This window comes from Papio anubis, chromosome 17 (assembly GCF_008728515.1).
Source record: "Papio anubis isolate 15944 chromosome 17, Panubis1.0, whole genome shotgun sequence".
Classification (NCBI taxonomy): Eukaryota; Metazoa; Chordata; class Mammalia; order Primates; family Cercopithecidae; genus Papio; species Papio anubis.
Window position 1 is genome coordinate 53455130 of NC_044992.1, and position 27055 is coordinate 53482184.

General features: G+C 43.0%; 1 protein-coding gene across 10 annotated transcripts in view; it reads right to left on the minus strand.

Annotated features, from left to right (window-relative positions):
* Positions 1-398: 398 nt before the first annotated feature.
* The window catches only part of LOC101004877 (KAT8 regulatory NSL complex subunit 1), a 196595-nt gene continuing 169938 nt past the window's right edge, over positions 399-27055 (minus strand). For 6 of the 10 annotated variants that reach the window (XM_017950069.3, XM_017950072.2, XM_017950068.2 and 3 more), the window contains 9 exons: positions 18947-19118; positions 10383-10565; positions 9709-9897; positions 9222-9370; positions 4959-5083; positions 3902-3959; positions 3572-3684; positions 2544-2796; positions 399-2194 (listed from right to left, as the gene is read on the minus strand). In XM_017950069.3, coding sequence (XP_017805558.1) covers positions 1967-2194; positions 2544-2796; positions 3572-3684; positions 3902-3959; positions 4959-5083; positions 9222-9370; positions 9709-9897; positions 10383-10565; positions 18947-19118 — 1470 coding nt within the window. In that variant the 3' untranslated portion in view covers positions 399-1966. The remainder of the gene's footprint in view (positions 2195-2543; positions 2797-3571; positions 3685-3901; positions 3960-4958; positions 5084-9221; positions 9371-9708; positions 9898-10382; positions 10566-18946; positions 19119-27055) is intronic. The other 4 variants (XM_017950071.3, XM_017950070.2, XM_017950074.2 and 1 more) reach the window with 3 other exon arrangements.

The following is a 27055-nucleotide window of genomic DNA, read 5'->3' on the forward strand; positions in this document are numbered from 1 at the left end:
ATGTATCTCACTGACCCCCACCAAACCTCACAAAAATTTAACGGTGAGAAGCAAAATCTCCTTTAAAGAGCAATGTAGAACAGAAAATATCATACAGCAGACTTCACTAGAGAGAAAGTGGATCAACTGCTTTCACTCAACAAAAAGAAAAAGGAGACGATCAATACAGATCCCCTCACCTCCTGGCAGCCCTTACCCTCAGTGAAAAGCCACCACCATTCTCTCTCTGGTGGCCATCAGATGAACCTGCGGCGTTCCCACAAAACAGAACGGAGATTTCCCAAGGTATAGAGCAAGTTAGAGTACCTCAAAGAATGGCGCCAGCCAGCCGCTCCGAAGCTGCCAACACTACCACACATACACAGTTCAGTAAGTCAAGAAAGGCCTGGTACACAGCATTCTGTAACTTTTTTTTTTTATTTTTTTCAATTTTTCCTTCTTTTTTTTTTAAGCACTAGTCTGTGCTTTGCGAACAGAATCAAGACATTAACAAAGATCAGCTTCTCTGAAGAAAAGCATTTCTATAGAACAAAGACAGCTACATGTTTCGCTGCCATTACACAGCTCCAAAGCAGGAAAAGAAAATATTTACAAAATACAAGTTTTTTTTTTTCATTTTTTGTTTTTGTTTTTTTTTTTCAATGCTAAAAGGGTTATTCAGAATTTTCAACCTTATAAATAGAAGAAGCACTTTATGCATAGGGATATGGTGCATTATTGTATTTTTTCTTTAAAGAAACAATGACAAACCCTTTAACTTGCAAACAGAAAAAAAAAAAATCACTAATGTTGAAAATTGTGAAAAAACCCCAACCATTAAGCAGTTGTCTACTATTTTTATACGATTACAAAATGGCCAAAAAAAAAGTCTTCTCCCCCCTCCCCCTTTTTGGTGATGTGATCATACAGGAGACAGGCACAAGGTTAACAGAGAAGGGTGAAGGGGGAACAATGGGAACCACAGCTAGGACCAGACAATGTTCCACAGGCAAGGGGAGCGTGAAAGACCAAGAGTGGAACTAACACCAACAGGGATCTGGATGTGAAGGAAACATGGCAAAGTGAATCAGAGAAAAAAAAAAAAAAAATCACACAGGGAGATGGCTGCTCACTTCCCACAACCCCCCGTTTGCAGGGGAGTGGGAACAGAGGTTAAGTAGTCCTAACCCTACCTTCAGAGATCAGGATAGGTGGTAAAAAAACATTCCGAGTGGCAGGACGGGTTGTGGGTGTGTATGTGGCATTGGAGAAGGGACAGGGAAGGGTACCAAGGGGCATGATGAGGGGAACCTGAGCAGCCACAGCCAGGTTACTGCAGTTAAAGAGTCAAAACAGAGAAGACCAAATGCAGATGAAACAAAAAATAGGTCTCTAAGTTCTGGGTGAGAAGGGAAAGCTGTTCTGCCGGCTGAGCACTTGGTGAGAGCAGCTGGCAGTTACGGCAGAGAGGCTCTGGTGGGGATGTTCCAGCACGAAAAACCAAGGGGGGGAGCCAGCCAGGAGGGCCACAGCTGAGCCCAGCCACAGATGGGAGGGGAAGGGGTAAGAGCCCAGAGCACCCTGCCCCATTCCACCCTAGCCCGAGAAGGCCATGCTCAACTGGAGCCCTCTGCCCGCCAGGCTGTTCTGCCCTGCCCACAGGTGTGAGGGAGGGGGTGGTCATCTAAGATTGGTAAGTCCAGTGATTCAACAGTGCAGAGGATGTGCCAGGACCAGGCCAGCAGGGTCTCATCCTGAACTTCTGTTTGCCAACGGGAGGAAGTGCTCAGGTGTGTGACAAGAAAACATGGAAACAGAAAACAAAAATTAAAACGAGAGAAAAAAATACCAAAGTAGGATCTAAATTCCTTAAGTTCACTAAAAACTGTGAAAATTTCCGGCATATGATGTTTGAATATCAAACGCAGAGATTTCTGAAGCTTTAATGCCAATAGTTAGTGAGTCTGTTTAGATTCTTGTCTCCCGCTCATCTGTGAGTTGGGCGCTGAGCTGTGGCTGCTGCCACCAGATGCCGACTCTTGAGGGGGACAGTGGGAGGCGAGGTGGGTGCCGCCTCTGTCTCCCGGCCAGTCTTGCTGCCTGAGGTGCGTCGAGTGCAGCGGGCTGCTCGCTCCTGTGCATCCAGCTGGTCCTCACACTCCGCCTGGGGACTGTGCGCCAGGGGGAAGGTCCGCCGCTCCCAGGGCTGGACAGACTGTAGGCAGACAAGTTGCTCTGTGAGGACCCAGACCCAGCCAGCCTGCTTCCTGCTCCAAGGCCCTGCCACAAACCTTGTGGCCGGAGACTAGGACCAGTCTATCTAGCGTTCCTGGGACAGTCCAGGAACACCCCTCCTAGGGTGTACCAAGACAACCGTATTGATCATTTAGCAATGATAAATATAGTTCCACTGAATGTTGAGGAGGTCAATTTAAGTGCGGCCCTTTGTCCCTTCAAAAGGGGAGGGGATGGCTTATGATGTAGGTCCCTCTTCAGCAGATGCTGTCCCTTCCTGGTTCCATCCCCCAACCATGCCAACCCCACCCAAGGGCTATGTCCCTTACCTGTTCATCCAGACCCAGCTCTGGCGTGGAACAACGGGTATCCTCACTGGCTAAGTGTCGCGGAGTGTCCCGAGCCACAGGGGTGAGGGGCGCTGAGTGCAGTTCCGGGCTAATGGGGCTCCTAGGGGACTGACCATGAGAGTATTCTGACAAAGAGTGGCTACTGCTGACATCAGGGGAGGCAGGCTGGGGGGTGGAGGGGTTGGCACTGCCCAGCTGAGGGGTTGTCCGGCCGTCTGATGACCTGTAGGACCTGTACACCAAGGAATGCAAATCTGAGTGCCTGGGAAATGTTTACTTATGGGGGTAAAGGGCATGAAAAGGGCATGAAAAAAGCATCCCCACTGGAGGAGTTGAGGCAAACAAAGACCAACAGATTTTCCTTAGGATCCAGCAACTCTCATTTCTTTCCACTACTCTCTGGAGGGGTAGGTATACAACATCTACCATCCCAAGAAAAAAGCACGGCTGAACAGTGCAACGGGCGAGTCCATAGCAAAGTGTCTAGTGAATTCAGGAAGTTAGGGAGATTCCTGTAGGCTTTGAAAACTGTAGTCAAAGAAAAAAAAGTAAAACAAGAGTTCGCAAAACTTTCTACTTGAGAATCCCAAGGGTTTCTGCCACTGTTAACAATAAATGGAGACAGGGGAGTGATGGACGTTAAGAGGGGCAGTTTCTTCAAGTGACATCACAAAGCCACTGTCCAAAGGAAGGTTAACTTGGGGTGAGGCCTTCCAAGCTCCCCTGGTTGAATCACTAAGACCCCCCAACTGTCTTCCAAATGCCACAGATCATGGGAATTCATCAGAATTGAACAGTGACTCCTCAGCAAGGATCCAGCACTTGGCTCCTTGTATCTCCACCAGTTCCAACAAACACCAAGGAACTTCTGAGCTCTTTGCCACTGCCAGTAGATGAGTATGATGAGCAACCAAGAGGCAGTAGCAATTCCACAGACTCAAGTAGGGCCCAAACTCCCTGTCCACCCTCTCTCCACAGGCCCCGGGGACCCATGCCTGCCCCATCACCTGCTGCCCCGCCGCTGGGGTGGCACACTCGTGGTCCACAGCCACCGTGCCCTCTCCATCTCCTCACATTTGGCATGCAGGGCGGCGAAAGCTGCGTCAGATAGGTCTTCAATCTGCAATAGAGCAGCTTCATCGATCTCGTCTTTTCTCCAGGAGTTAAGAACCAGCCCCACCCCATTCTAGGTTCTTCCCGGTCACAAGAGAATACAAGGAGCTTGCACTTGACATCCACAGGTCTTGAGGCCATTTAGTGTGTGTGCACTCGTGTGTGTGTGTGTGCGCGCGCATGTGTACACACGTGTTCTTCTAACAGAAGAACCAGGCCATTACCTCCTCATTCTCCTCATCAGGACTCCCCTTCAGAGACTGAAGATCAACCTCCCGCCAGCTGCAAAACCAAGAGTAGACAATCATGAGACGGCAAGCAGGCTACAACCAGGGGCAGGGTCAAAGTGTCCATGCAAGGATGAGAATCCTGCACCCGTGGGTGACACTGCTCTCTGCCAGGTAGACTCTGCTCTATCACAGCTCAGTCTCCTTACCCCATCAAGGCCTGTGAAATTGGCCACCTACTCAAATGCCCGCAAAGGCCAGAAATGAGAGAAGCGGCTTAGGGTAGGGCTGAGGCTGAGAGACTGTGACAAACTCAAGAAAAGAAACCTGTTTAAAGGGGACCACCACTGTTCAGGACCAGCTGATTGCTCCCATCTGGAAATGCACATCCAGGGTTGCCTAATCTTCTGTTTGGCAACAAAAGCCGGAAACAAAAATTTTTATGTGAAATCCTGCTTTGATGTTGACAACAAATTCAGTATTTTTTTTTTTTTTTGAGACGGAGTCTCGCTCTGTCGCCCAGGGTGGAGCACAGTGGCCCACGGTCTCTGCTCACGGCAAGCTCCACCTCCCAGGTTCACGCCATTTTCCCAAGTAGCTGGGACTATAGGCACCCACCACCATGCCCAGCTAATTTTTTTGTATTTTTTTTTAGTAGAGACGGGATTTCACCATGTTAGCCAGGATGGTCTGGATCTCCTGACCTTGTAATCCACCCGCCTCGGCCTCCCAAAGTGCTGGGATTACAGGCGTGAGTCACCGCACCCGGCCAAATTCAGTATTTTAAAACATACTGTATGTGTTGACAAAACCTGTCTCTAGACCAGTGAGTGAGTGGCCTACCAGGCTGTGACTGCTGGCTTGTTTGGTGTATTCCTATAATGGAATGAGAGAAAACTATATACATAAATAATTTTGTTCTTATCAGATAGAATTTCTCTTAATGAGAAGACAGAACCAAAGACAAGGGCCCAAGTCTAGGTCAGAAGAGAACAGGGAAAAAGGGCAATAGCAGGAAGAATGGGGAGAGGGACCAACTATTCTGAGCTTCTACCTGGGAGTAAGGATTTCCTTGTATTGCAGTTTCTCTACGCGAGTTGTTGCAGCAACAGACATTGGGATGACAATGTTGTTAATATCAAATGAGCTCTCTCCCCTTCTCCTCCTAACTGGCTGCTGCTGTAAGATAAAAATTAAGTTTAAAAGGGAGGTACAATTTTACAGACATCAAATCATTCATCTAAGACTTAAAGCAGGATCACCAATAACCAGGCATCTGGGTCCTTGGGTTGAAGCTGAGCAGTGACCATAGGAGCTGCTCCCACCCTAGGAGTCAGTCTTCAACAGCAAAAACCTTGCGGAGAAATACTAGGTGGTCGTGAGGAGTTATTCCTATTCATAAGTCCCACTGGTCACCCTCTTCCTTCAAGGGCTCATGTGTAAATTTCATAGGGGTGGGTACCTGGGATCTTAACTGTTGGGGTTTCTACTCCATATACACCTCTATTAACCACCTCTCCTTTTACAATCCTCATTTCCCTCCTTTATCCCCATTTATGACTTGAGACTCATAGTGGCCCCTCCCCAAAAAGCAATGCTTGAAAGCTTATCCTGAAAGATGCCCAAAGGGTAGGCCGATCTCAATAGATCATCTAACCTTGGTTGTCATGAATGCACCTCCTTCTCGAAGATCTGAACTCTTCAGCTAAATCTGCACCCACCATCTGCTCAGTCTTTATGTGATTTCCCCCCTTTTGGTGATTCTTGGGGAAACATCTGAGAGCTTTCTAGCTGTATCAAAGGAGATGAATGGAGGGAAACTGAAGAGGAGAACCTGACTATACTTCACATTCCTGGTGAAAGGAAATTTGCTTCTATAGGAAGTTGAGAAGACCAAACTCTTAAGAAAAATAAGACTTCCAAGGATCGAATATCAGAGGCAGAGGTAGGCATCTACAGTAGCTGGGAGACCAGGGAACTAAATGGCTTAAGTCTCTTGGATGGAAGAAAAAGTCTACTACCTGCTGCTGCCCAGATAGTTAATACCCTATCCTGAAACAGAAACTAGCAACTGAGCTGTGAGAGGCCAGAGTGAAACAGTGGCATAACAAACACGCTGTCATGGCAACAAAACAGCTGGAAAACACCTAAGAGGCTGCATTTACACCTAAACCACTAAGTGTGGTCAGCCCACAGGGAAGGGGTTGGTGGAGGAAGAAGTCCCCTACAACTAACCACTCTATCCTCTGTTCCTGGAGGGTGAGATACAATTTATTCATCCTATCATCTTAGGACATTCTCAGAGAATGTTGAAAGTCAGCACTTCCTGGGCCAGAGTTTCAGTCACTGTCATTTATAATTTCAGATGACCACAATGCCCTTTTCACTTCAATTTCTTTCTCTATCAAATTAGATGACTGTCAGTGACCTCAGAAATTTAGGATATCTGGTTAACCAAAATGGTTAAACAGACTTTTGGGAATCTTGCCTGAGTTCTGTAGCTGAGGATTAATGATCTCATACCCAGAGACCTCTGCCACTGCCAGATCTCTGCTGCAATTATACATCCCACTACAAGAAATGCATCTTAAGAAAGCCTCAAGAGAGACAGCCTTCCCAGTATAAATGTGAATAAATGTGAAACTGCTGGCAGAAACAGGTATATACTTTCCCTGAAACTTCCTGGGCTTATTGTTAGAACCTTCCAGAAAAAGATAGTGGAGCAGGTTGTGGGATGGTTCAATTGGCTCTGTATGTCATCCTCCGCCTAGACACACCCCCAATTCTGTCAGCTACTCATTTGGTGTAAATTAACTAGTATCTCCTATTTAGAGCCAGAGATAGAGAGCAGGTGATGAGAATAAAACTGATTCCCAAACTTGGTTGTATATCAGAAGCAAGATTAAGGAGTATTTAAAAAAAAAAAAAAAAGGTTCTAGGACTCCCCCTGCTCTTTTATAAAATCACAATCTTTTTGTTTGTTTAAGAGATGAGGTCTCACTGTATTGCCCAGGCTGGACTCAATCTCCTGGGCCGAAGAGATCTTCCTGAGTAGCTGGAGCTATAAGCATGCAAGATCACACCCAGCAACAAATCAGATCTTTAGAAGTGTTTGGTTGGTTTGTTTTGTTTTTTTAAAGCTGCTGAGGTGATTCTGATGCAGCTACTGGCTTTTGGGAAGCACTCAAACACTCCCCCTCCTCCCTACCTTTCTCCAGTGGCCTTCTTTCCCTGATTTCAAGGACAGCTGGCCCTCTGTATCCATGGGTTCAACCAATTGTGGATTGAAAATATTTGGGGGGGGGGGAGGAAATTGTGTCTGTACTGAACAGGTACAGATTTTTCTTGTCATTATTCCTTAAACAATACAGCATACTATTTATATAACATTTACACTGCATTAGGTATTATCAGTAATCTGGAGACGATTTTAAGTATATGGGATTTAAAGCATATGCATACACTATATGCAAATACTGTGCCATTTTATATTAGGGACGTGAGCAACTATAGATTTTGCTATCTACGGGAGGTCCAGAACCAATTTTCTTTTTTTGAGATAGAGTCTCACTGTGACGCCCAGGCTTGAGTGCAATGGCTTGATCTCCGCTCACTGGAACCTCCACTTCCCGGTTCAAGTGATTCTCCTGCCTCAGCCTCTACAGTAGCTGGAACTACAGGCGCCTGCCACCATGCCCAGTTAATTTTTGTATTTTTAGTAGGGATGGGGTTTCACCTTATTGGCCAGGATGGTCTTGAACTCCTGACCTCAAGTGATCCATCCGCCTCAGCCGCCTCCCCAAGTGCTGGGATTATAGGTGTGAGCCACTGCGCCTGGCCTATCTTCTTTTACATAAATCTAGAGTCTTTGAGAGCCTCAGGGGTTAGCATAGGGCTATACACAAAATTTTTACTCAATAAATAGTAAAAATTTCAAGTGATCCAGGCCTAATTTAACATTCTCCAGACACACAAATATTGAAGTGCTCACTAAGTCCTGAATCTCTGACTTCAGATTTTCTATCAGAATTAGTTTAGACTCTCTTTTATAAATACTGAAACTCTTTGCTGCTGGATAACTGAGTATGTGAGGGACACTACACACCTATTTAGATAAAATTTGTGGCTGAGGGGGATAAAGAAAGGGGAAGAGCAAAGAAACCATTTGGAAAAGATTGATTTGTAACAGCAAAGAGAGAACAATGTGAATTCCTACCTGATCACAGGAGCCTACTGAGTCCATTTTATGAGCTTGGAAGTTTCCTGATCTAGGCTGTGAAGGAACTTCCTAAGTTGCCTCTGCAATACCCTCACCCACGTTTAGCCTGTGTAGTGTAATGTTAAAAGAGCTGGCTCTACAGTCAGGCTGCCTGAGTTTGAATCATAATTATAACCCTCACAAGCTGCCTTTACAGTTTTCACGCATACAAAACAAAATCCACAGTACTAACCTACATCTCAAAAGGCATTGTAACATGTAACACATGTAAATCACTGATCACGGGCATGTACTAAGTGTTCAATAAACATTATAGTTATAGAGTTTTACATTTACCATTACATTATAATTATTATACAAAAAGGACCTTTTGAGTAGGTACAGAGCAGCTACAGGTATATATGTTCAAAGAGGGCACACTTGAGGAATATTAGAATGAAATTAAAGGAAATGTCTCTGGAATAGCTGTGCAAACTGCTTCCAAATGGAGTGTGCTATTGTAAAATCTGGTGTGTGCACACCAAATGTCCTGCCATGGGGGCCTGCTGGATCTGTAATTCTGCTCTGTATACCTAAAAAGCATGGACTCTGCCTTCTCCCTTCCCTTCTCTTCTGGTACCCTCAAGCCTAGTGTTTATTCTCAGTACTTCACCTCCACTCACCCGGAAAGTAAAACCAAGGAAATCAAACACTGCTTCCAATGCCTATGGGAATCTCCCCTCTACCCCTCCTCTCATGTTCACTTCTTGGGCCAACAGGATTAGGGCCATGGAATTGTTGAGTCCTCTGTGAAACTTAGTCCAACAGATCTTGAATAGTCACATATCACCTTAAGAGTTTGTCCCTGCATCAAGCTTTCTATGGATGGCTCAGCATAAATCCATCTCTACTATGAAAAACTCAAGAAAAACAACAGAAGGTCAAGTACCATGACTTTGACTTAAAAATGGTACAGACATACATATATACATCATGATGAGCTGAGTTCCTATAAATGCCCTGGGCTTTATAACCCACCCTCACACTGTCCTCTGGAGCCACTTGAGTGAGCTGTGACCTGCAGAGGGGGTGTCCGGCCAACTGCACACAGGTACTTACCGATGTGCTGGCTGTAACCTGTGAGTTAGAGCTGGCGGGTGTAGGGGAGTCTGAGGAGGTGGAGAGCTGTCGCACCAAGGGACTGTGTGGAGGATGGTGGGTGGCTGCCAAGTAGCTCGAACTGCTCATGTCTGTGTGATGCTTCAACACTGCAGAAGTCAACAGAAAAGAGAAATACATGGCTATCTTAACCAGCGTTACTTCTAACACAAGCTTGGAATGGCAGCAATACATACTAAAGGCAAAAATGTTTTCTATGCCTAGAGGATAAAAAGGTGAAGCACACTAGTTGTGGGAAGTAGCGGCAGGGCAGAGGTTGCTGTAGCAGTTAAGAAGTGACCTGCATTTAGAAGCAGTAGCGTCCCTCTACTCTGCCTTCCTAGAAAGTGAAGGACAAAGCTGGGGGCAATTAAGAGAAGCCTAGGCTGCCCCAGAAAGCCCTGAGCAGGTGCAGTTGCAGGTAGAGGTGCCACGGGCCTGGCCCTACCTTCACTTCTCTCAGATGAATGGTCTCGCAATCTCATTTTGCTGTGGTTTGGGTCATGCACGGGTGGCGGTGGGTTGAGCAAGCGCTCTGCTTTTGGCGCTGTCACTCGTTCCACCATGGGCACGGCCCCCACATCGTCTAAGTGCTGCCTGTGGGTCCTGTCAGGCCGGGTTTGGTGATGGGACAGCTCTGAAGAGGGGAACAGAAAAAGAGCTGTGAAATATGTCCTCTCAAATATTTTCTTATTTGAGTTCCAAGCTCTCGAGTTCTCTCTAGGCCAATGTTGTATACCCAGGGCAGCAGGACAGTCCTTCAGGACTGAAGTTTCTAGTAATTTGCACAATGGCTAGGATAGGCACAGGGAGCCCAGAACCAGAGAAACATGTCACCAGGATACAGAAGACACCTGACCGTAGATGAACCCAATGCTATGCCATTGCTGGCTGTTCACTGAGCATTTTGGGTCTTGCTCCAAGATCCATGGTGTCTAGAATAGCTCCCGAAGTCCATCTGAGAGCATCCAAGACAAGCAGAAGCAGTCACTGTGAGCTGAATTTGTGTCAGTCAACTGCCTCTCCCACCCCCAACATGCATGCAAACTACAAATTTGAGAATATAAAAGGAATGAAAAGTCACTGATACTCTGGGGGACTTCCTGACTCCCTGACACTTACTGGCTGTTGTTAGGAAGGAGCTGACCAATTTGTGCCTGTCCTTACGAGCTGGATCTGGCAGACTGCCCGGCATGGGTGCTCTGTGCTTAAGCGATAACTTTTTGGGAGGTTTGATTTTGTCAAAAGGCTTGTTCTGCCACTGAGATTTCAGCATGCTCTGGAAATGCAGGCTTGTGGGAACATCTGCAAGAAACATAAAATGCTACAGGTTAGTCCAAACACCTGGCCTCTCTAGTGTTCAAGACCTACACTCCACCCTCCTTTTATTTGCCCAGTGGCCTGACACTTGGCAGGGCAAGTGCTGTCATACGAAAGATCTGTTTATGTGAACATTACTGAAGGTCATTCATTCTATTTGTAAGCAGGTCACTTTTGCTTTTTACTTTCAAGTCCCAAGGGGGAAAAAAACAAAACACCTTTTTGTTTTGGTTGATGGAGTTTTTGTTCTTGTGTCATTGTTTGTTTGAAAACATCCTGTTTCTATTCTAGAGATTTAAAAACATATTTAAGCCTACTTCTTTTCCATCAATATAGAGTTAATCTGGATGCAATTATTCAACAATATTCATTATCTACGTTAAAAGGCACTGTACTGAGTACTACAGCCTCTCTCCAAATAAGAACTACATACCATTCTCCTTCCTTCCTCTGCAGCTCCGCCAATTCCCATCATGAGATTCCCAGGGATTTTCAGCTGACTAGTTAATGTTCAATATCACAAATCAGCATCTTTTGGACTGAATTTTTTATGCTGTTTCTTATCTTTCCATTTTCTTAGATTTTTTCCAAGAATATATCCTTGAGTAATTCCTTTAGGAAAGGAATTTCTAGATTTAAACCATTTTCCTCTCAAACATTTAAAGCTATTCTTCCATGTATTCTAATATCCAGTGCTGTATTTAAGAGGAAATCGGTTTCTTTCTTACTTGTAGGTGGTCTGGTTTTTGCCTTTTAAGCTTTTGCAAAAAACAACAACAAAAAAACTTGTGGTATTACACTGACTCTACAGATCAATTTCGGGAGAACTTCCATCTGTTCCACCACCAACACTGAATCTTTCAATCTACTACTGACGTGGCATCTCTCTCTCCATTTATTTAGGTTTGTCTTGATTTTCTCTTGGCAGTGTTTAGTTATTTTTGACATACCACTCTTAAATACAATTTGTTAGGTTTATTCCTAAGAATTAATGTTTTCTGATGGGCAGAAGTTGGAAGAGTTTGCAGGGGTTCAGAAGACGACAGGAAGATGAGGGAAAGTTCAGAACTTCTTAAGAGACTTGTTAAATGGTTTTGACCAAAATACTGATAGAAATATGGACAGCGAAGGCCAGGCTGACAGTCTCAGATGGAAATGATTAAAGATAGTACCTTTTAAAATTTTAATTTCCAGTTCTTCATTACTAGTATACAGAAACACAATAAACTGCTATATAATGACCTTGTAGCCTGTGAAACTACTTCGTTATAGGTTTTTTCTTGTTTATTCACTAGGATTTTCTATAGACATAAGTACGTCATCTACAAATGGAGACTGTTTTACCTTTTCTTTCCAATCTGTATTCCTTTGTTTACTTCTTGCCTATTACTCTGACTGGAACCTCTGGTGCTGGTGTATAACTTTTAGATTTTCCTTTTTATGTTTTCAATATTCTGACATTTCACCACAATGGATAGCAGTGTGAGTCTATTTTCAGGTTTCTACAAAGCTTTCCAGGAATATTTAAATCTGAAGGCCAGCACATTTTTCCTCACCTCCCAGTTCCTCCTGGGAATCAGTAACCACCTGGGGCATGCTCAGAAGTTCCCGCTAGAGTCCCTATCCACTGCTACAGAATAGAATGAAACACCACTACTTGAAGGAAGAAGGCTCTGGTGGCGTAAGAGGACAGGAGAGGACAATCTAACTCAGCTATTCCAAAATGAGTCCAAATTTATCACCCAAATGCCTAGGTCCTATCACTACTTCTGGGTCAAAAATCTCCTTCTAAGCAGTTCCCACCTCACAGCAACTTACTCCTGGCATGCGATTTGGGCTATTTTTCTATTTATTTCTCCACAGTCATCTTGTCTTTATCCATCTTTCAAAAATAAGTACAAATTCCAGTCACTGACAGCATGTCTTCTAGAACTACTAGAAATTTATACTGTTTAATATATTTTCTAAAAGCTTATGGGGTTTTGGCTCCCATAGAGCATAGAGGATACGCTCAATCTGAACTGGGGGTAAAAAGGCAGAGAAGAAACGTCTAAATTAACATTACTGAACCCATTATTATCTGCCAGGCACTGTGTATATCATGTGTGTGCCACTTAATCTTCGTAACAGTTCCATGAGGCAAGCACCATTATACTTAAAGATAGGGAACAGATGCAGAAAGGTGCATTAACTATGTCCAAGGTTACACAGTTTAACGAGTTAACAACCAACTTTCAAACTCAGGATTATACAACCCTAAAGCCCATACTCTTAGACAATATACCCTGAGGCTACTTCACTGACCCAGAGGATGGGGGGGATTCTGTGGTAAAGTCAATTATTTCTCAAATTACTCCCAACAAACAGACAGTACAAAATATTTTCCAAGTCAGTTCTGCAGAGTAAAAGAAATTTAGCCACTCCTGCCTATGGTATAGATGACGAATTTCATGACACTGAATGTTAGGCCTTCCAGGACTGGAATAAAAATCTGAGTTGGAAAAAAACAAAACAAAAAAGCTAATATTCTCAGGGATGATTTTTCCCAGAGGGTAAGCAGCCTCAGCTCCATGGTTTCTCTAAGAATAGACTACTGGGCCTTATGACTGTGAAACAAATTAGGAAAACTATTAAAGTTTTAATCAAAACAAACATTTGCTACCTGTCCAAGTGTAAGGACACAGTCTCTGAGGACAGTGCTGTCTTCTCAAATGTTTCTCATAATCATTCTTTTCCACACTTAAAAACAAACTCAGCTATACCAAATCCTAGGAAATAAAGCATTGTCTAGAAGCACTCAGCCCTCTAGAACAATCTGAAAGCTGGGCTGAGCTGGAATGTATAAAAGAGGCTCAAGAAAGGAGAGGAGGTCACTTCCTGTCCATCCCACAATACCCTTTTGTCAGCAGAAGAGCTACTCCCACTTGGCAACGGCTGTGTATATATGTAATGGGACTCCAAAAGCATGGATTTATAGTGAAAACAGCAATGACTAGAAACAAGTAGGCCTGGATTCAGGTCCTGGTTCTATGTCTGAGTAGAAGGAGAAAGCAACAACAAATCATTCGGCCGGACTTTCGTTCTACTTGTGAAATGAGGCGGTGGGGCTAGATCAGGGCTGGCAACATTCTAGCATTCATTCTGTAACCCTCCGCTCCAAACACAGCTGTCTTTCCTGTTGTACTGGAGACCTCAGATTCTTCCCAAACAATACATTAAATAACTCCAGACAGTTACTATCATTTAAGTAGGCACAAGAAAGGACATCTATTTGTTACTGCTAGATTATATGACTGCTATGAGTCTCTTAACTCTAACATGTTGAGTCAATGACTCTTCAACTGGAACTTTACTCCTAAACCCTTCCTCTCAGCTAAATGCTCTTAAGTGCAAGTTGGCACATTGTAGAACTCAAGTCATGGAACACTACCTTGCGCTCTCGAGTTGACGTTTTAAGCAGAATCAAGAGCAATTCCTCTTTAAACCCAGTATAAATAGTTTAAGGAACTCCAGCTGGTAGACTTTGTTAGATGTTTGCTGTGTTGCCTTTTAATTGCTTCCATGTTAAGAGTGAACAGGAACCCAGTTAAATCCCCCAGTCAAAGAAAAAAAAAATCTCTTAGGAATTGCTGGTCGAATTCACATACTAATAAGTGATAATACGTAGGTTTTGTAAAGAGTTAAAAATCTAAAAGAGACTGCATACGGGACCTGAAAGTAAGCAAAGAAAGGGGTATGAAATGGAAGAGAACCCACCAGAGATCCATTCAGCTACATTCCATACCCATTCTCCTACATCCATTCTCCTACATTCCATACCCACATATGTAAACTGCTATTTTCAGAGAACAGGGTGCAGATCCTTGTCAGGTAAGTAACAGGAAAATAAGATGAATTACTAATGTCATCCTTAAGTTATTGTTTCCTCAAACAAAATGAAAGATGAATGAGAAGACCCTGACTTCAGGATGACTAGGGTCTGACATTCCATGATTCACCTGGCTGTCTGGCTCCTTACTTTCCACCATTTTCTCAGGCGCACTTTTTCTGGGTATTTTGTAATGCTCACTTCTTCCTCCTGCTGGGAAGTTGCCGTAGCCTCATATGCAGGGTTTGGCAAGTTCTCTCAAAATACCATAGATCTTCATGGCCAGCAGGTGGTGCTCTTATTAAGCCCCTTTTACAAAGTTAACAAGCTGTTCTCCAAGGTTATATATCCTCTACATTTCCAACTAAGGATTAACTGGACTTGATTACTTGAGGTGGTAAAACAAAGCCCCCTTCCTGCTGGAATACTAATAGGTTATTACATCCTAGTCTCTCCACCTTCCACAGCCAGGCGTAGAGTTGGCTGTAACACAGTCCCTCAATTTCTATCACCTACACACACTTAATGAAAAGTGGCTGGGGTACAGTCAAGGTGCAAGGCACAACTCCATGATGAAGAGCAGCAGTTGGCTGTTGTCATTCTAACAAACTACACAAACTGGTTAGGAAAAAGCATTAAAACTACTTTTAAAAAAATCTGTGAATAGCTAAGTATCACATTCAAACAATTTCCTGCATTTATGTTTGGTATAAATGTAACTAACCATACACAGGAATTGAGTCAAAATAATTTTTAATCTTCTTATGAAAAAAAAAAAAAAAAAAGGTGGGAAATCCTGCCACTTTTAAACATCTTCTACAGAAGAGGTTATAAAGGGTGGCCCAGTAGTAAAATCTACCACACAAATGTTTGACCCACACAGTAGTATGCCAAGCTGCTAGCCTTCACTGTTACTCACTGCTATACAATGATGTACAAGGAATCCCAATACTTCAGGGGGTGTGTTATTTACACAGGATATTATGTGAATGGTGCCCTTTGGAGTTGGCTATCTCTGCAACCATGGGAATCTTCTGATTTCCAAATGGATTGCATTCTGAATGTGACAGTTGTCTGGATCAAAGCAGAATTATTCCAACAGGAACAATATTAGATATGGTAATCAGGTCTTCAGGTCAACCAACTGAGGTGTAGTTAATCCACAGGCAAATACAGTAGTCAATAGAGCCTACATGTAAAAAAAAAAAATCTCTCTCTGTCACCATAGTCTCATAAGGAAAATTTAATGACGAACTTTTTCATCCAAACCCCAGGGCCATAGTTAGAAGCTCTTTGTATGTGTGTGAGACATAGACAGAAAAACAAATAGGATTAGATGAAGGAAAATAAAAATCATAAAGATCAGAAAAGGGGGAGTGTTCCCTATCCTTTCCATTCCCCCTCATTGCTGCCTGTAGTTGCCTGGAATGATAGTGTGGGACGTCTAAGGTATGCGGTAGGGCAGCAATGACGTCAGATCTATAGTGTCCTGCAGTCAGCAAGACAGAAAGTGTTCAAAGGAAATAGAACCTCTTAGTAGAGATGCTAAATAATGGAATAGGAGCTGAGAGACACACGGTCTGGGTATATTTGAGGGTGGGGGAGATTATTTGCAACTGTATGTGGTAATGCTGTTGATAAAGAAATGACTGTTGTGTTTAGCAGGTGATATCCAATGAGTGCGCTTAAGTGTCAGGGTTTCCTGTCCTTCAAGTATGAGACTGTACAGTTCAACACCGTATTTCAGAGAGTAACCCAACAAATGTTCCTAAGTCTTCCTGGTGGTGCTGTCTGTAGCCAGAATCCTGAAAAGGGTAAAAATCTGACTTCTCTTAATAATCTGTCTGGAAAGGAACTTGAAATATAGCCAAAGGAAGGACAGGCATCAGATATCTGGGTCTGAACTGTGACGGCATTCAAACTCATCAGCCATTTAGTTTTAGGTAAGCCACAACCTTACCAAGCCTGTTCCTTGAGCACTAAAACTGAAGTAACACCTTACAAAATTTCTGGGCCGGGCATGGTGGCTCATGCCTATAATCCCAGTAATTTAGGAAGCCAAGATAGGTGGACTGTTTGAGCCCAAGAGTTTGAGACTAGCATGGGCAACATGGGGAAACCTCTTCTCTACTAAAAATGCAAAAAATTAGCCAGGCATCGTGGTATGCACCTGCAGTCCCAGCTACCCACTGAAGTGGGACCATCACCTGATCCTGGGAGGCCAATGCTGCAATGAGCCAAAAACCACACCACTGCATTCTAGCCTGAATGACAGAGTGAGACTCTGTCCCAAAAAAAAAGCCAGGTGCGGTGGCTCATGCTTGTAATCCCAGCACTTTGGGAGGCTAAGATGGGTGGATCATGAGGTCAGGAGTTCGAGACCCTCCTGGCCAATATGATGAAATCCCGTCTCTACTAAAAGTACAAAAATTAGCTGGGTGTGGTGGCATGTGCCTGTAGTCCCAGTTACTCAGGAGGCTGAGGCAGGAGAATTGCTTGAACCTGGGAGGCGGAGGTTGCAGTGAGCCGAGATTGCACCATTGCACTCCAGCCTGGGCAACACAGCGAAACGGTCTCCAAAAAAAAAAAAAATTGAAAGCAGCAAATGAGACAAGTATGAGAAGAGTATATATATATATATATATATATATATATATATATATATAAACTGTAAAATGCTATACACATAGTAACTGCAGTTACATGGGCTATATAAATCCAATGGCAGGGGAAGGTAAAACTCAGTGACTCTGGAATCTGAAACACACAGGAAAATGTTTTAGTGTTTTCCACTCATTGTGTTCAAGTTTATTTACTGTTCCACCAACTGCTGACTATCCATGTGTTCCAGGTTTTCTGTTTCCTTTCTCTTACAAGAAATCACACAGCCGCAGGAATATTACACCACATCCTTATCACAGTCAGAGGGGGCTTTGGTAACAAAAGCCAAAAATCCCGGTATCTACTGGATTTAGGTGGCCAGAAATGCAATCATTTGAAGAACAGATGCACAACAGGGGATTACAATTATCTAATGTTTGATCAACTGTCAATTAGTTGCAATCGTTTAGTGGCACCCTCTGGTTTGGTAGATCCGTTGCAGTCTTTTTGGAGAATTCTAAGAGAAAACTTGGTTGATAGAACTCCTGAGTTATCTCTATCTTCATTTTATTTTTAAAACTCAAAACCTTTTTACTTAATACCTGGGAGATTCTCCTTCAGGTGCTGAGAACTCTTAGAAATGATCTCTTTATTTGTTTTTTTTTTTTGAGACAGTCTTGCTCTGTCTCCAGGCTGGAGTGCAATGGCGTGATCTTGGCTCACTGCAACCTCTGCCTCCAGGTTCAAGCGATTCTCCTCCCGAATAACTGGGATTACAGACATGTGCCACCACGCCCAGCTAATTTTTGTATTTTTAGTAGAGATGGGGTTTCACCATGTTGGCCAGGCTGGTCTCGAACTTCTGACCTTGTGATCTGCCCGTCTTGGCCTCCCAAAGTTGGGATTACAAGCGTGAGCTACCGCATCTGGTCTCAAACTCCTGAACTCAAGTGATCTGCCTGCCTCGGTCTCCCAAAGTGACAGGATTAAAGACGTGGGCCACAACACCTGGCCTCAAGATTTTTACAATCTGGGGCAAGACCCATAGTGAGATTCAATATGGCCAAGAGGAATGCTCTTCTTTTGTCAAGTGGGAGAGGTACAGGTATGGGAAGGGAGGTGGGAAAGGAGGGTTGTCAGACACAGATTTAACAGGTAGGCAAACTTTCTAAAGCCAGTACAAGCTAACAATGAAGAGTTGTGCTTATCTACACCCTGCAAAGCTGTCATGTTACCACATAAATGCCAGTATGAAGATATTCTCCTAGAACACTGCTATCCTACTTTATATCATGGCACACACAGACAAAACTTTTCTTTTCTGAGATGGAGTCTTGCTCTGTTATCCAGGCTGGAGTGCACTGGCGCAATCTTGGCTCACTGTAACCTCTGCCTCCCAGGTTCAAGCAATTCTCCTGCCTTAGCTTCCCAAGTAGCTGGGATTACAGGCAGGCACAACCACGACTGGCTAATTTTTCGCATTTAGTAGAGACTAGCCTAGAATTCCTGACCTCAGGTGATCCGCCCGCCTCAGCCTCCCAAAGTGCCGGGATTATAGGCGTGAGCCACTACGCCTGGCCTAGACAAAACATTTTTAAAGATATACTAAGCATATTCTGGACCAGATGACTGTGGCTAGAGGCAACTGAGCCCAGATCTCTCCTAGCTACTTGAAGAGTTACAAGGAAATCTCATATTAAGTTGCAATCTTTTAGTGGCACCTTCCGGTTTGGTGGATCTGTTGCAGCCTTTTTGTAAAATTCTAAGAGAAGACTTGGTTGATGAAAGTTGTACCTTGAAAGTATCTGAGTTGTAACTGGACCTTGGCTGATTTTCTTTCACCTAGAACCCTCTCAAGTCTCTTTTATTAGACTTTCTAGTCTGTGGTCTTTCTTACCATCTGGAAATGCTAGAACAGGGTGAACACAAGAGTCCAACTGGGAAAGACGTTCCAACAGAGGGGCTTCATAGTGAATTTCGGGAGGCATAGTGTTGATGCTGCCTGAACCACACAATGCACAGGAGGGATTCACATCACAGCCAGGGCGGATTGTGCTGTTCCGGTGAACCTGTGAAAAAAGTCAAACAAAACTGACAATTCAGCATCTGATAAAAAGCCAGCTCCCCATTTGTTATTCCAAAGATTGAGAAGACCTTTCTAGATACTTATATGATACTACTAAAAGGATGTTTGATTAGTTTGTTAAAATATTTCCATTTGTCTAACACACTGACCTTCAAAGTGGGTAAGGAAACTTGCTTCCTTTTCATTGATGAAATCTAACTACTTGAAGCTCTAAGTGCTTACCTAGGTATCAAACTTCTGACAGCTTAAAAAGATATTAAAACTGTGCTTTTTGAGAACACTTTATAAAATCTGCATGCTTTCACGACCTTCATGGTCTGCTAAGGCGAATAGTTGGCTCCCGATTCCCAGGTGGGACATTACTCGCTTTCTTCAGCAAATGTATCCACCTGGGAGCCTTCAATTACCAACCACACCTCTTCTCTTCTTTTCACACCTCCTCTTCAAAAGACTTTCAGGTGGTCTCAAGCCAGGTGGCAAGCTTCCCTGAAGCTTGTAACTTGTAAGTAACTTATTAACTACTCTTTAACCTGGCCTAAAATCCACTGTTACAAAGCTCATACCTAAGTAACGAAATGACATTTTGTATAGCAAATGCTCACTTTCATAGTCTTCATGTTAGATTAATTCCAAAGGGATAGAAATTATTTCCATTAAACTTCCTTTGTGCACATGTGGGCAGAATAATTGATAACTTCTCCACATTAAGTCCAGAGTTAAATATGAACTAATTTAAGTCTTCAAAAGATTGAATTCTGTAAAAAAAAAAAAACCGAACATCTACAATTTTATGCTTTGAGCAAACTTCAGGTCATGCTGAATGCAGGATCCCTACATTCCAGTGTTAGGACGAACAAGTATGGCATTTGCCAAAGCCTAACTCATAAAGTCACCTGGACACACAGGCCCGGAAAAAAAATACTTGCATGTTGAATGGCACTATAAGAAGGCATCCAAGGAGCAAGCTCAGTAGTAGAACAAAGACAAAAAGCATCAAAACTCTGCTAGCAAAAACTCTTAACATTTACTAGAGCTCCATTTATTTTCAGCAGAGACATCTCGAAAGCCTTTTATGGATTTGTGCAAGAGAAAGATATATATAAGAAAAATGTGGTCTTTATCAACATTCACCCAACATTCTATTGCAACCACAGAGAGGTGGCACGCAAATAAGGTCTTTTAAAGGTTTGACTGGGCAAATCACACAGAGGTAGAGACCACTGAAAGGGAGTGATACCAACTAGGCATGCTACTTTTGTATAGACAACATTAACTGCTATTGTTTTGGGGGAAAAAAATCCCTGTATCTGTGTAATAAGAACTGGTTTTCTGGAGAGGATGACATTTTGAGGTAAAGAGAAATAAGTAGGTAGAAATGAAAATGAGATCACAGAGTAGGTGAGTGGGAGGATTCAGGAAAATTGGTTAGGATCTAAAAATTATACTGACACTTTCAATATTCAAAAGAGATTAACTCACTCCAGTAGGTACAGCAAATAGAAGAGAGAGACTAGAAACTGACCCATGACGTCAACTAGCTCTCCATATGGGACATTTAACATTCCATTTTACGGCTAGAGTGTATCACTTAAGTCAAAGTCAATACTGGGACGCCAAGGCAGGTGGATCACTTGAGGTCAGGAGTTTGAGACTAGCCTGGCCAACACGTGTGAAACCTCAACTGTACCGAAAATACAAACATTAGCTGGGCGTGGTGGTGGGAACCTGTCATCTCAGCTACTCGGAAGGCTGAGGCAGGAGAATCGCTTGAATCTGGGAGGCAGAGGATGCAGTGAGCCGAGATCACACCACAGCACTCCAGCTTGGGCGACGGAATGAGACTAAATCTCAAAACAACAACAACAACAAAACTCAACAGATGTGGCTTGGCGTGGTGGCTCACAACTGTAATCCCAAAACTTTGAGGTAGGAGAGAGAATTGCTTGAAGCCAAGAGTCAGAGACTAGCCTGGGCAACACAGTAAGACTCCATCTCTTTTAAAAAAAAAAAAAAAAAAGAAAGAAAGAAAGAAAAAAAACTTAGCCCAGTATGGTATTGCATGCCTTTAGTCCCAGCTACTCAGGAGGCTGACGGAGAACAATCACTTAAGCCTAGGAGTTCAGGTTATAGTGAGCCACTATAACCACTGCACTGTAGCCCGGGAAAAAGACTAACATCCTGTCTCAAAAAAATAAAAAAAAACAGGCCAAGCATGGTGGCTCATGCCTGTAATCTCAGCACTTTGGGAGGCCAAGGTGGGTGGATAACCTGAGGTGAGGAGTTCAAGACCAGCCTGGCCAACATGGTGAAACCCCGTCTCTACTAAAAACACAAAAAACTGGGCGTGGTAGTGGGCACCTGTAATCCCAGCTACTTGAAAGGCTGAGGCAAGAGAATCGCTTGAACCTGGGAGGCAGAGGTTGCAGTGAGTCGAGACTGCACCACCACACTCCAGCCTGGGCGACAAGAGCAAAACTCCAACTCCAAAAAAATTTAAAAATTAAAAAAATAGAATAAAGGGTAGAATCCTACTTGTAACCCGACAAAAGGGTATATGTACACATGTAACTTAAACAGTAATTTCATTTTTTAATTAAAAACTGTAAAGTATTAATAGAACCCGAGGAGTATATAAAAATATATTTAATACTTATTATTTATTTATTTTTGAGACGGAGTCTCACTTTGTCACCCAAGCTGGAGTGCAGTGGCACGGGTCCGCCTTCCAGGTTCACACCATTCTCCTGCCTCAGCCTCCCAAGCAGCTGGGACTACAGGCGCCCACCACCACGCCCAGCTACTTTTTCTGTTTTTTTTTTTTTTTTTTTTTTTTTTCCAGTAGAGACAGGGTTTCACCATTGTTAGCCAGAATGGTCTCGATCTCCTGACCTCGTGATCCGCCCACCTCGGCCTTCCAAAGTGCTGGGATTACAGGCATGAGCCACCGCACCCGGCCAAAAATATATTTAATACTTATTAAAGTATACACTTTAGAAAATTTTTGAAAGAAAACTTGAATTCATACCCATGTTGCAGAAATCCACACTAAGAATCTATCCTGTAGACAAACTTAAGTGTACACACACACACATTCTTTCACTGAAACAAGATGCCAAATCATCTGCATGAATTCATTTAAGTTAAAAACAATAAGAACACACACAATATTGTGTATTAAAGTAAGAAAACAAATTTTAAAAAGTATCACAACAGGTGGTGTGCACGTGCAGCCCTAGCTATTTGGGAGGCTGAGGCGGCTCACTTGAGCCCAGGAGTGAGGAGCTACAGTGATCATGTCCACTGCATTCCAGCCTGGGAGACAGAGTGAATCACTCTCTTAAAAGAAAAAAAACAAGGCTGGGTGTGGTGGCTCATGCCTGTAATTCCAGCACTTTGGGAGGCTGAGGCGGGCAAATCACAAGGTCAGGAGTTTGAGACCAGCCTGGCCAATATGGTGAAACCCTGTCTCTAAGACTAAAAATACAAAAATTAGCCGGGCATGGTGAAGGGCACCTGTAGTCCCAGCTACTCAGGCGGCTGAGGCAGGAGAATCGCTTGAACCTGGGAGGCGGCGGTTGCAGTGAGCCGAGATCGCGCCACTGTACTCTAGCCTGGGCGACAGAGTGAGACTCCATCTCAAAAAGAAACAAACAGACAAACACAAAATTAACAACAAATATAAACATATCATGAGCACTAGGGATTTATTTCTGAATATCAAAATCATTCAATATTAAGAAATCAAGCAACATCATTTCAGACTTGCACATTTAACTGCTCACTCAACATCTCAGACTTCTGTTTTTTTTTTAAATTGTGCTAACTCTTTGTAGAGACAGAAGACTCTCACTGTACTGTCCAGGCTGAATCTCAAACTTTTGGCTTCAAGCAATACTCCTAATTTGGCCTCCCAAAATGCTGGGATTTCAGGCCTGGGCCACTGTGCCTAGCCTAGACTCAACAGGCATCTCAGAGTTAACATGTTCAAAACTGAGTCCTGCTCTTTCCCTATCTCCTAAGTCCTAAATCCTCAGACTCTCAGACTCATGCTAAACTCCTTTCTTTTTATCACACCTCATATCCAATCACGAAATTCTTTTTTTTTTTTTTTTTTTTGAGATGGAGTTTTGCTTGTCGCCCAGGCTGGAGTGCAATGGCGTGATCTCGGCTCACTGCAACCTCCGCCTCCTGGGTTCAAGAGATTCTTCTGCCTTAGCCTGCCGAGCAGCTGGGATTACAGGCGTGCACCACCACGCCCAGCTAATTTTTTGTATTTTTAGTAGAGACAGGGTTTCACCATGTTGGCCAGGCTGGTCTCGAACTCCTGACCTCAGATAATCCACCCACGTTAGCTTCCCAAAGTGTTGGGATTACGGGCGTGAGCCACCGTGACCAGCCCCAGTCATGAAATCCTATTGGCAGAATCCAACCACTTCATACCACCTTAACTACACTCAATCTAGTCCAAGTCACTATCTTTTCTCAAATGGGTTTCTTCAAGCCTCCTAACTGATCCTCCGCCTACTGGCTCTTCCAAATCAATCAACACAGTAATCAGTGTAAACCTTGTTTTAAAATCTCAATCATATCATACGAACCTCATAATCTTCCAAATGACTTCTCATCTCATGACGAATAGAAACCAAACTTCTTGCATGGTTTCCACAAGGTCCTACAGCATTTGTCGCCTCTATCCCCTCTCTGACTTCACTTCATTTTTTGTTACTCTCCTAGCTGACACCATCAGTTACTCTGATTTCCTTGCTATATTTCTCCAAGATAGCAGGCAACCTTCCACATCATAAGCCTCTGCACTTGGCTCTTCAACCACTAATTCCATGGTCATTCTCTCACATCATGTCTTTTTCTTTAAATGTCAGTCTTCAAAGTAACTTTTGTTTTGTTTTTTTTTTGAGACGGAGTCTCGCTCTGTCGCCCAGGCTGGAGTGCAGTGGCGTGGATTTCAGCTCACTGCAAGCTCTGCCTCTCGGGTTCACGCCATTCTCCTGCCTCAGCTTCTCGAGTAGCTGGGACTACAGGCGCCCGCCACAACACCCGGCTAATTTTTTTGTATTTTTAGTCGAGAAGCGGTTTCACTGCGTTAGCCAGGATGGTCTCGATCTCCTGACCTCGTAATCCACCCGCCTCGACCTCCCAAAGTGCTGGGATTACAGACGTGAGCCACCGCGCCTGGCCCAAAGTAATTTTTATTTAGAAATACAAGTGAAAGGCCAGGCGCAGTGGCTCACGCCTGTATTCCCAGCACTTTGGGAGACTGAGGAAGGTGAATCACCTGAGATTAGGAGTTCAAGACCAGCCTGACAAACATGGTGAAAACCCGTCTCTACAAAAAATTAGCCAGGTGTGGTGGTGGGCACCTGTAATCCCAGCTACTCGGGAGGCTGAGGCAGAAGAATCTCTTGAACCCAGGAGGCGGAGGTTGCAGTGAGCTGAGATTGTACCACTGCACTCCAGCCTGGGTGACAAGAGCAAAACTTGGTCTCAAAAAAAAAAAAAAGAAAAGAAATACAAGTGAAAAAAGATATTATTGACTGTAACAACAAAAAATGCCCTGGAATAACTTTAACAGGAAATTTCAGCACAAAGTTTAAAGATATTGATATTCTACAAATTAATGTAGAACCTTAATAGACTTGAGGGGGGAGGGGAGACAAGGCAAAGGGGATTTAAACAAATAATGTAAAAGATACAACTGAAAGAATAAATGTGAGGAACCATTCCCCTCCCACCTCTCACATTTCTGATAAGCAAAAATACAGGGGAGTGATCTGGCCTATTACATGTTTTACAGTTATAGTAATTAAAATAATCTGCCCTTGGTTAAGAAACAGAAAAATTAAATAAAAACAAAAATTGACCAAAATATATATGACAGTTTATTGTTTAAAGTAATACTTTTAAATCAGTTTTTTTTAAAAAAAGGAGATACTACTTTTTCAACAAATGAATTAGGAAAATCAAGAGTAGCTGGGACTACAGGCTCCCGCCACAACGCCCAGCTAATTTTTTTGGTATTTTTAGTAGAGATGGGGTTTCGCCACGCTGGCAAGGCTGGTCTCAAACTCCTGACCTCAGGTAATCCATCCACCTTGGCGTCCCAAAGTGCTGGAATAACAGGTGTGAGCCACCGTGTCTGGCCCCAAATAGAGATTTAAATATAAAAACAAATATTATACTCAAATCAAAAAAAAAAAAAAAAAATTGTGAAGCAATACATAGTGGTTAACAGTATGAGCTATGGAGCCAGACTGCCTGGGTTTGAACCCTGACTCTGCCACTTACTAGCTGTGTGGCCTTAGACAAGTTACTGTGTCTTCATCTTTACTAACAGGAGAGTACCTGATAGAGTTATTTTAAACACAAATAACTCACAACAGTATCTGGCTCTCGACACTTAATCACTTTTATAAAACCATAAGTATGGCTATTTATATTTAAGGGGAGAACCTGATAGAACATTTACCATCAGAGATCTTGATTTCAAAATTCTAGCTTAACACTGTATAATATGATCATTGATAAGTCACATGACATCCTTAAATTTTCTCACTTGTTAAAAAGGACTGACAATACCAATTTCATGGGATTGTAGGAAAGATCAAATGACTTTGTAACTAAATTAGTGTACTGCATGATTTCTCAACAGCTGGCACTTCTTTGTTGTGGGGGACTGTCCTGTGCACTGCAGATATCAAGCAGCATCTCTGTCCTCATGGTGCATGTGCCTCCCTACTCCCCCAGTTTGTGAAAATCAATAATTACTACAGACATTGCCAAATGTCTCCTGTGAGGACAAAATCATTGAGAACCATGAGGTTCAAATTACGGTCATCCCTTCTAGAAAAATTCAAAGCACAGGCTCTCATTAAATATTAGTGGTGAGTCACAGTAAACATAAGACTCAGTAAAAAAGGAAAACAAAAAACAAAACAGAAATTAATAGTGAGAACAAAGACTACTGCAGTCAAAGGAAAAGGACTCAAGGACAAGCTTGAAGAGAGCTTCCACTAGCCAAAGATCAGGTAACATTAGCATCATAAAGAAAAGACTACAATGGCTTGAAATACCTCAAATATGTTTCAATCAATGACTCACAGCCCCTTCATGAAAAACTTCAGTGACTGTCTTTAGAGGATGGTAGAAAACTAATGTTATTTTGAAAATTGGTAAATAAAAAACAATAACAACAAATCATGCTTTCTTCTATAAAAACTGTACCGCAGGTGTACCTCAGGGTAAACAAATAGTTGAAAAGGACAAGTTTACCCTTATAAACATATTCTAGCTAATAAAAGAAAAACAGAAATGATACAAGTAGAATATCACCATTCTTCAACTTCCAGTGTAACAATGGGTCCAGGCAATTATCACCAGTGGTTGATAACACAAACAGTTTAGTCATTACGTGTCTTCTGATACAAGCATAATAAGGCCACCTTGTGTTTTGTCACAAAACTCAAAACCGGATTTATTCAAGTCTCTACTAGTTTTCAAGAAACACAAGGGACAGAAAAACACCACTGTTTTTCAAATGCACTAAAAATAAGATGGATTAATAAATGGAAGGATGATTGTATGCTAAAATGTTAGTGGCAGAACCTAGGGAGTAGCTACACAGGTGTTCACTGTAAAATTCATTCAACTTCGTATCTGAGTAATTTCGTAACAAAATTTGGAGAAGAAAACAGTGACACCACAGGACTTCTGCTTCTAGCAGAGTAATAGTGATCAGATTTACCTTTCAGTCATAAACGAGAAAACTGGACAACAGGCAGTATACGACTGAGAAACAAATGGGGTGGTCTCTAAGACTGCCCTGGTTTTCTGCCTGGAAGTACATTCTAGACTGCAGGGCAGGGAGAAGGATCTGAAGCACAGCACAATAGCTTCACTGAATTG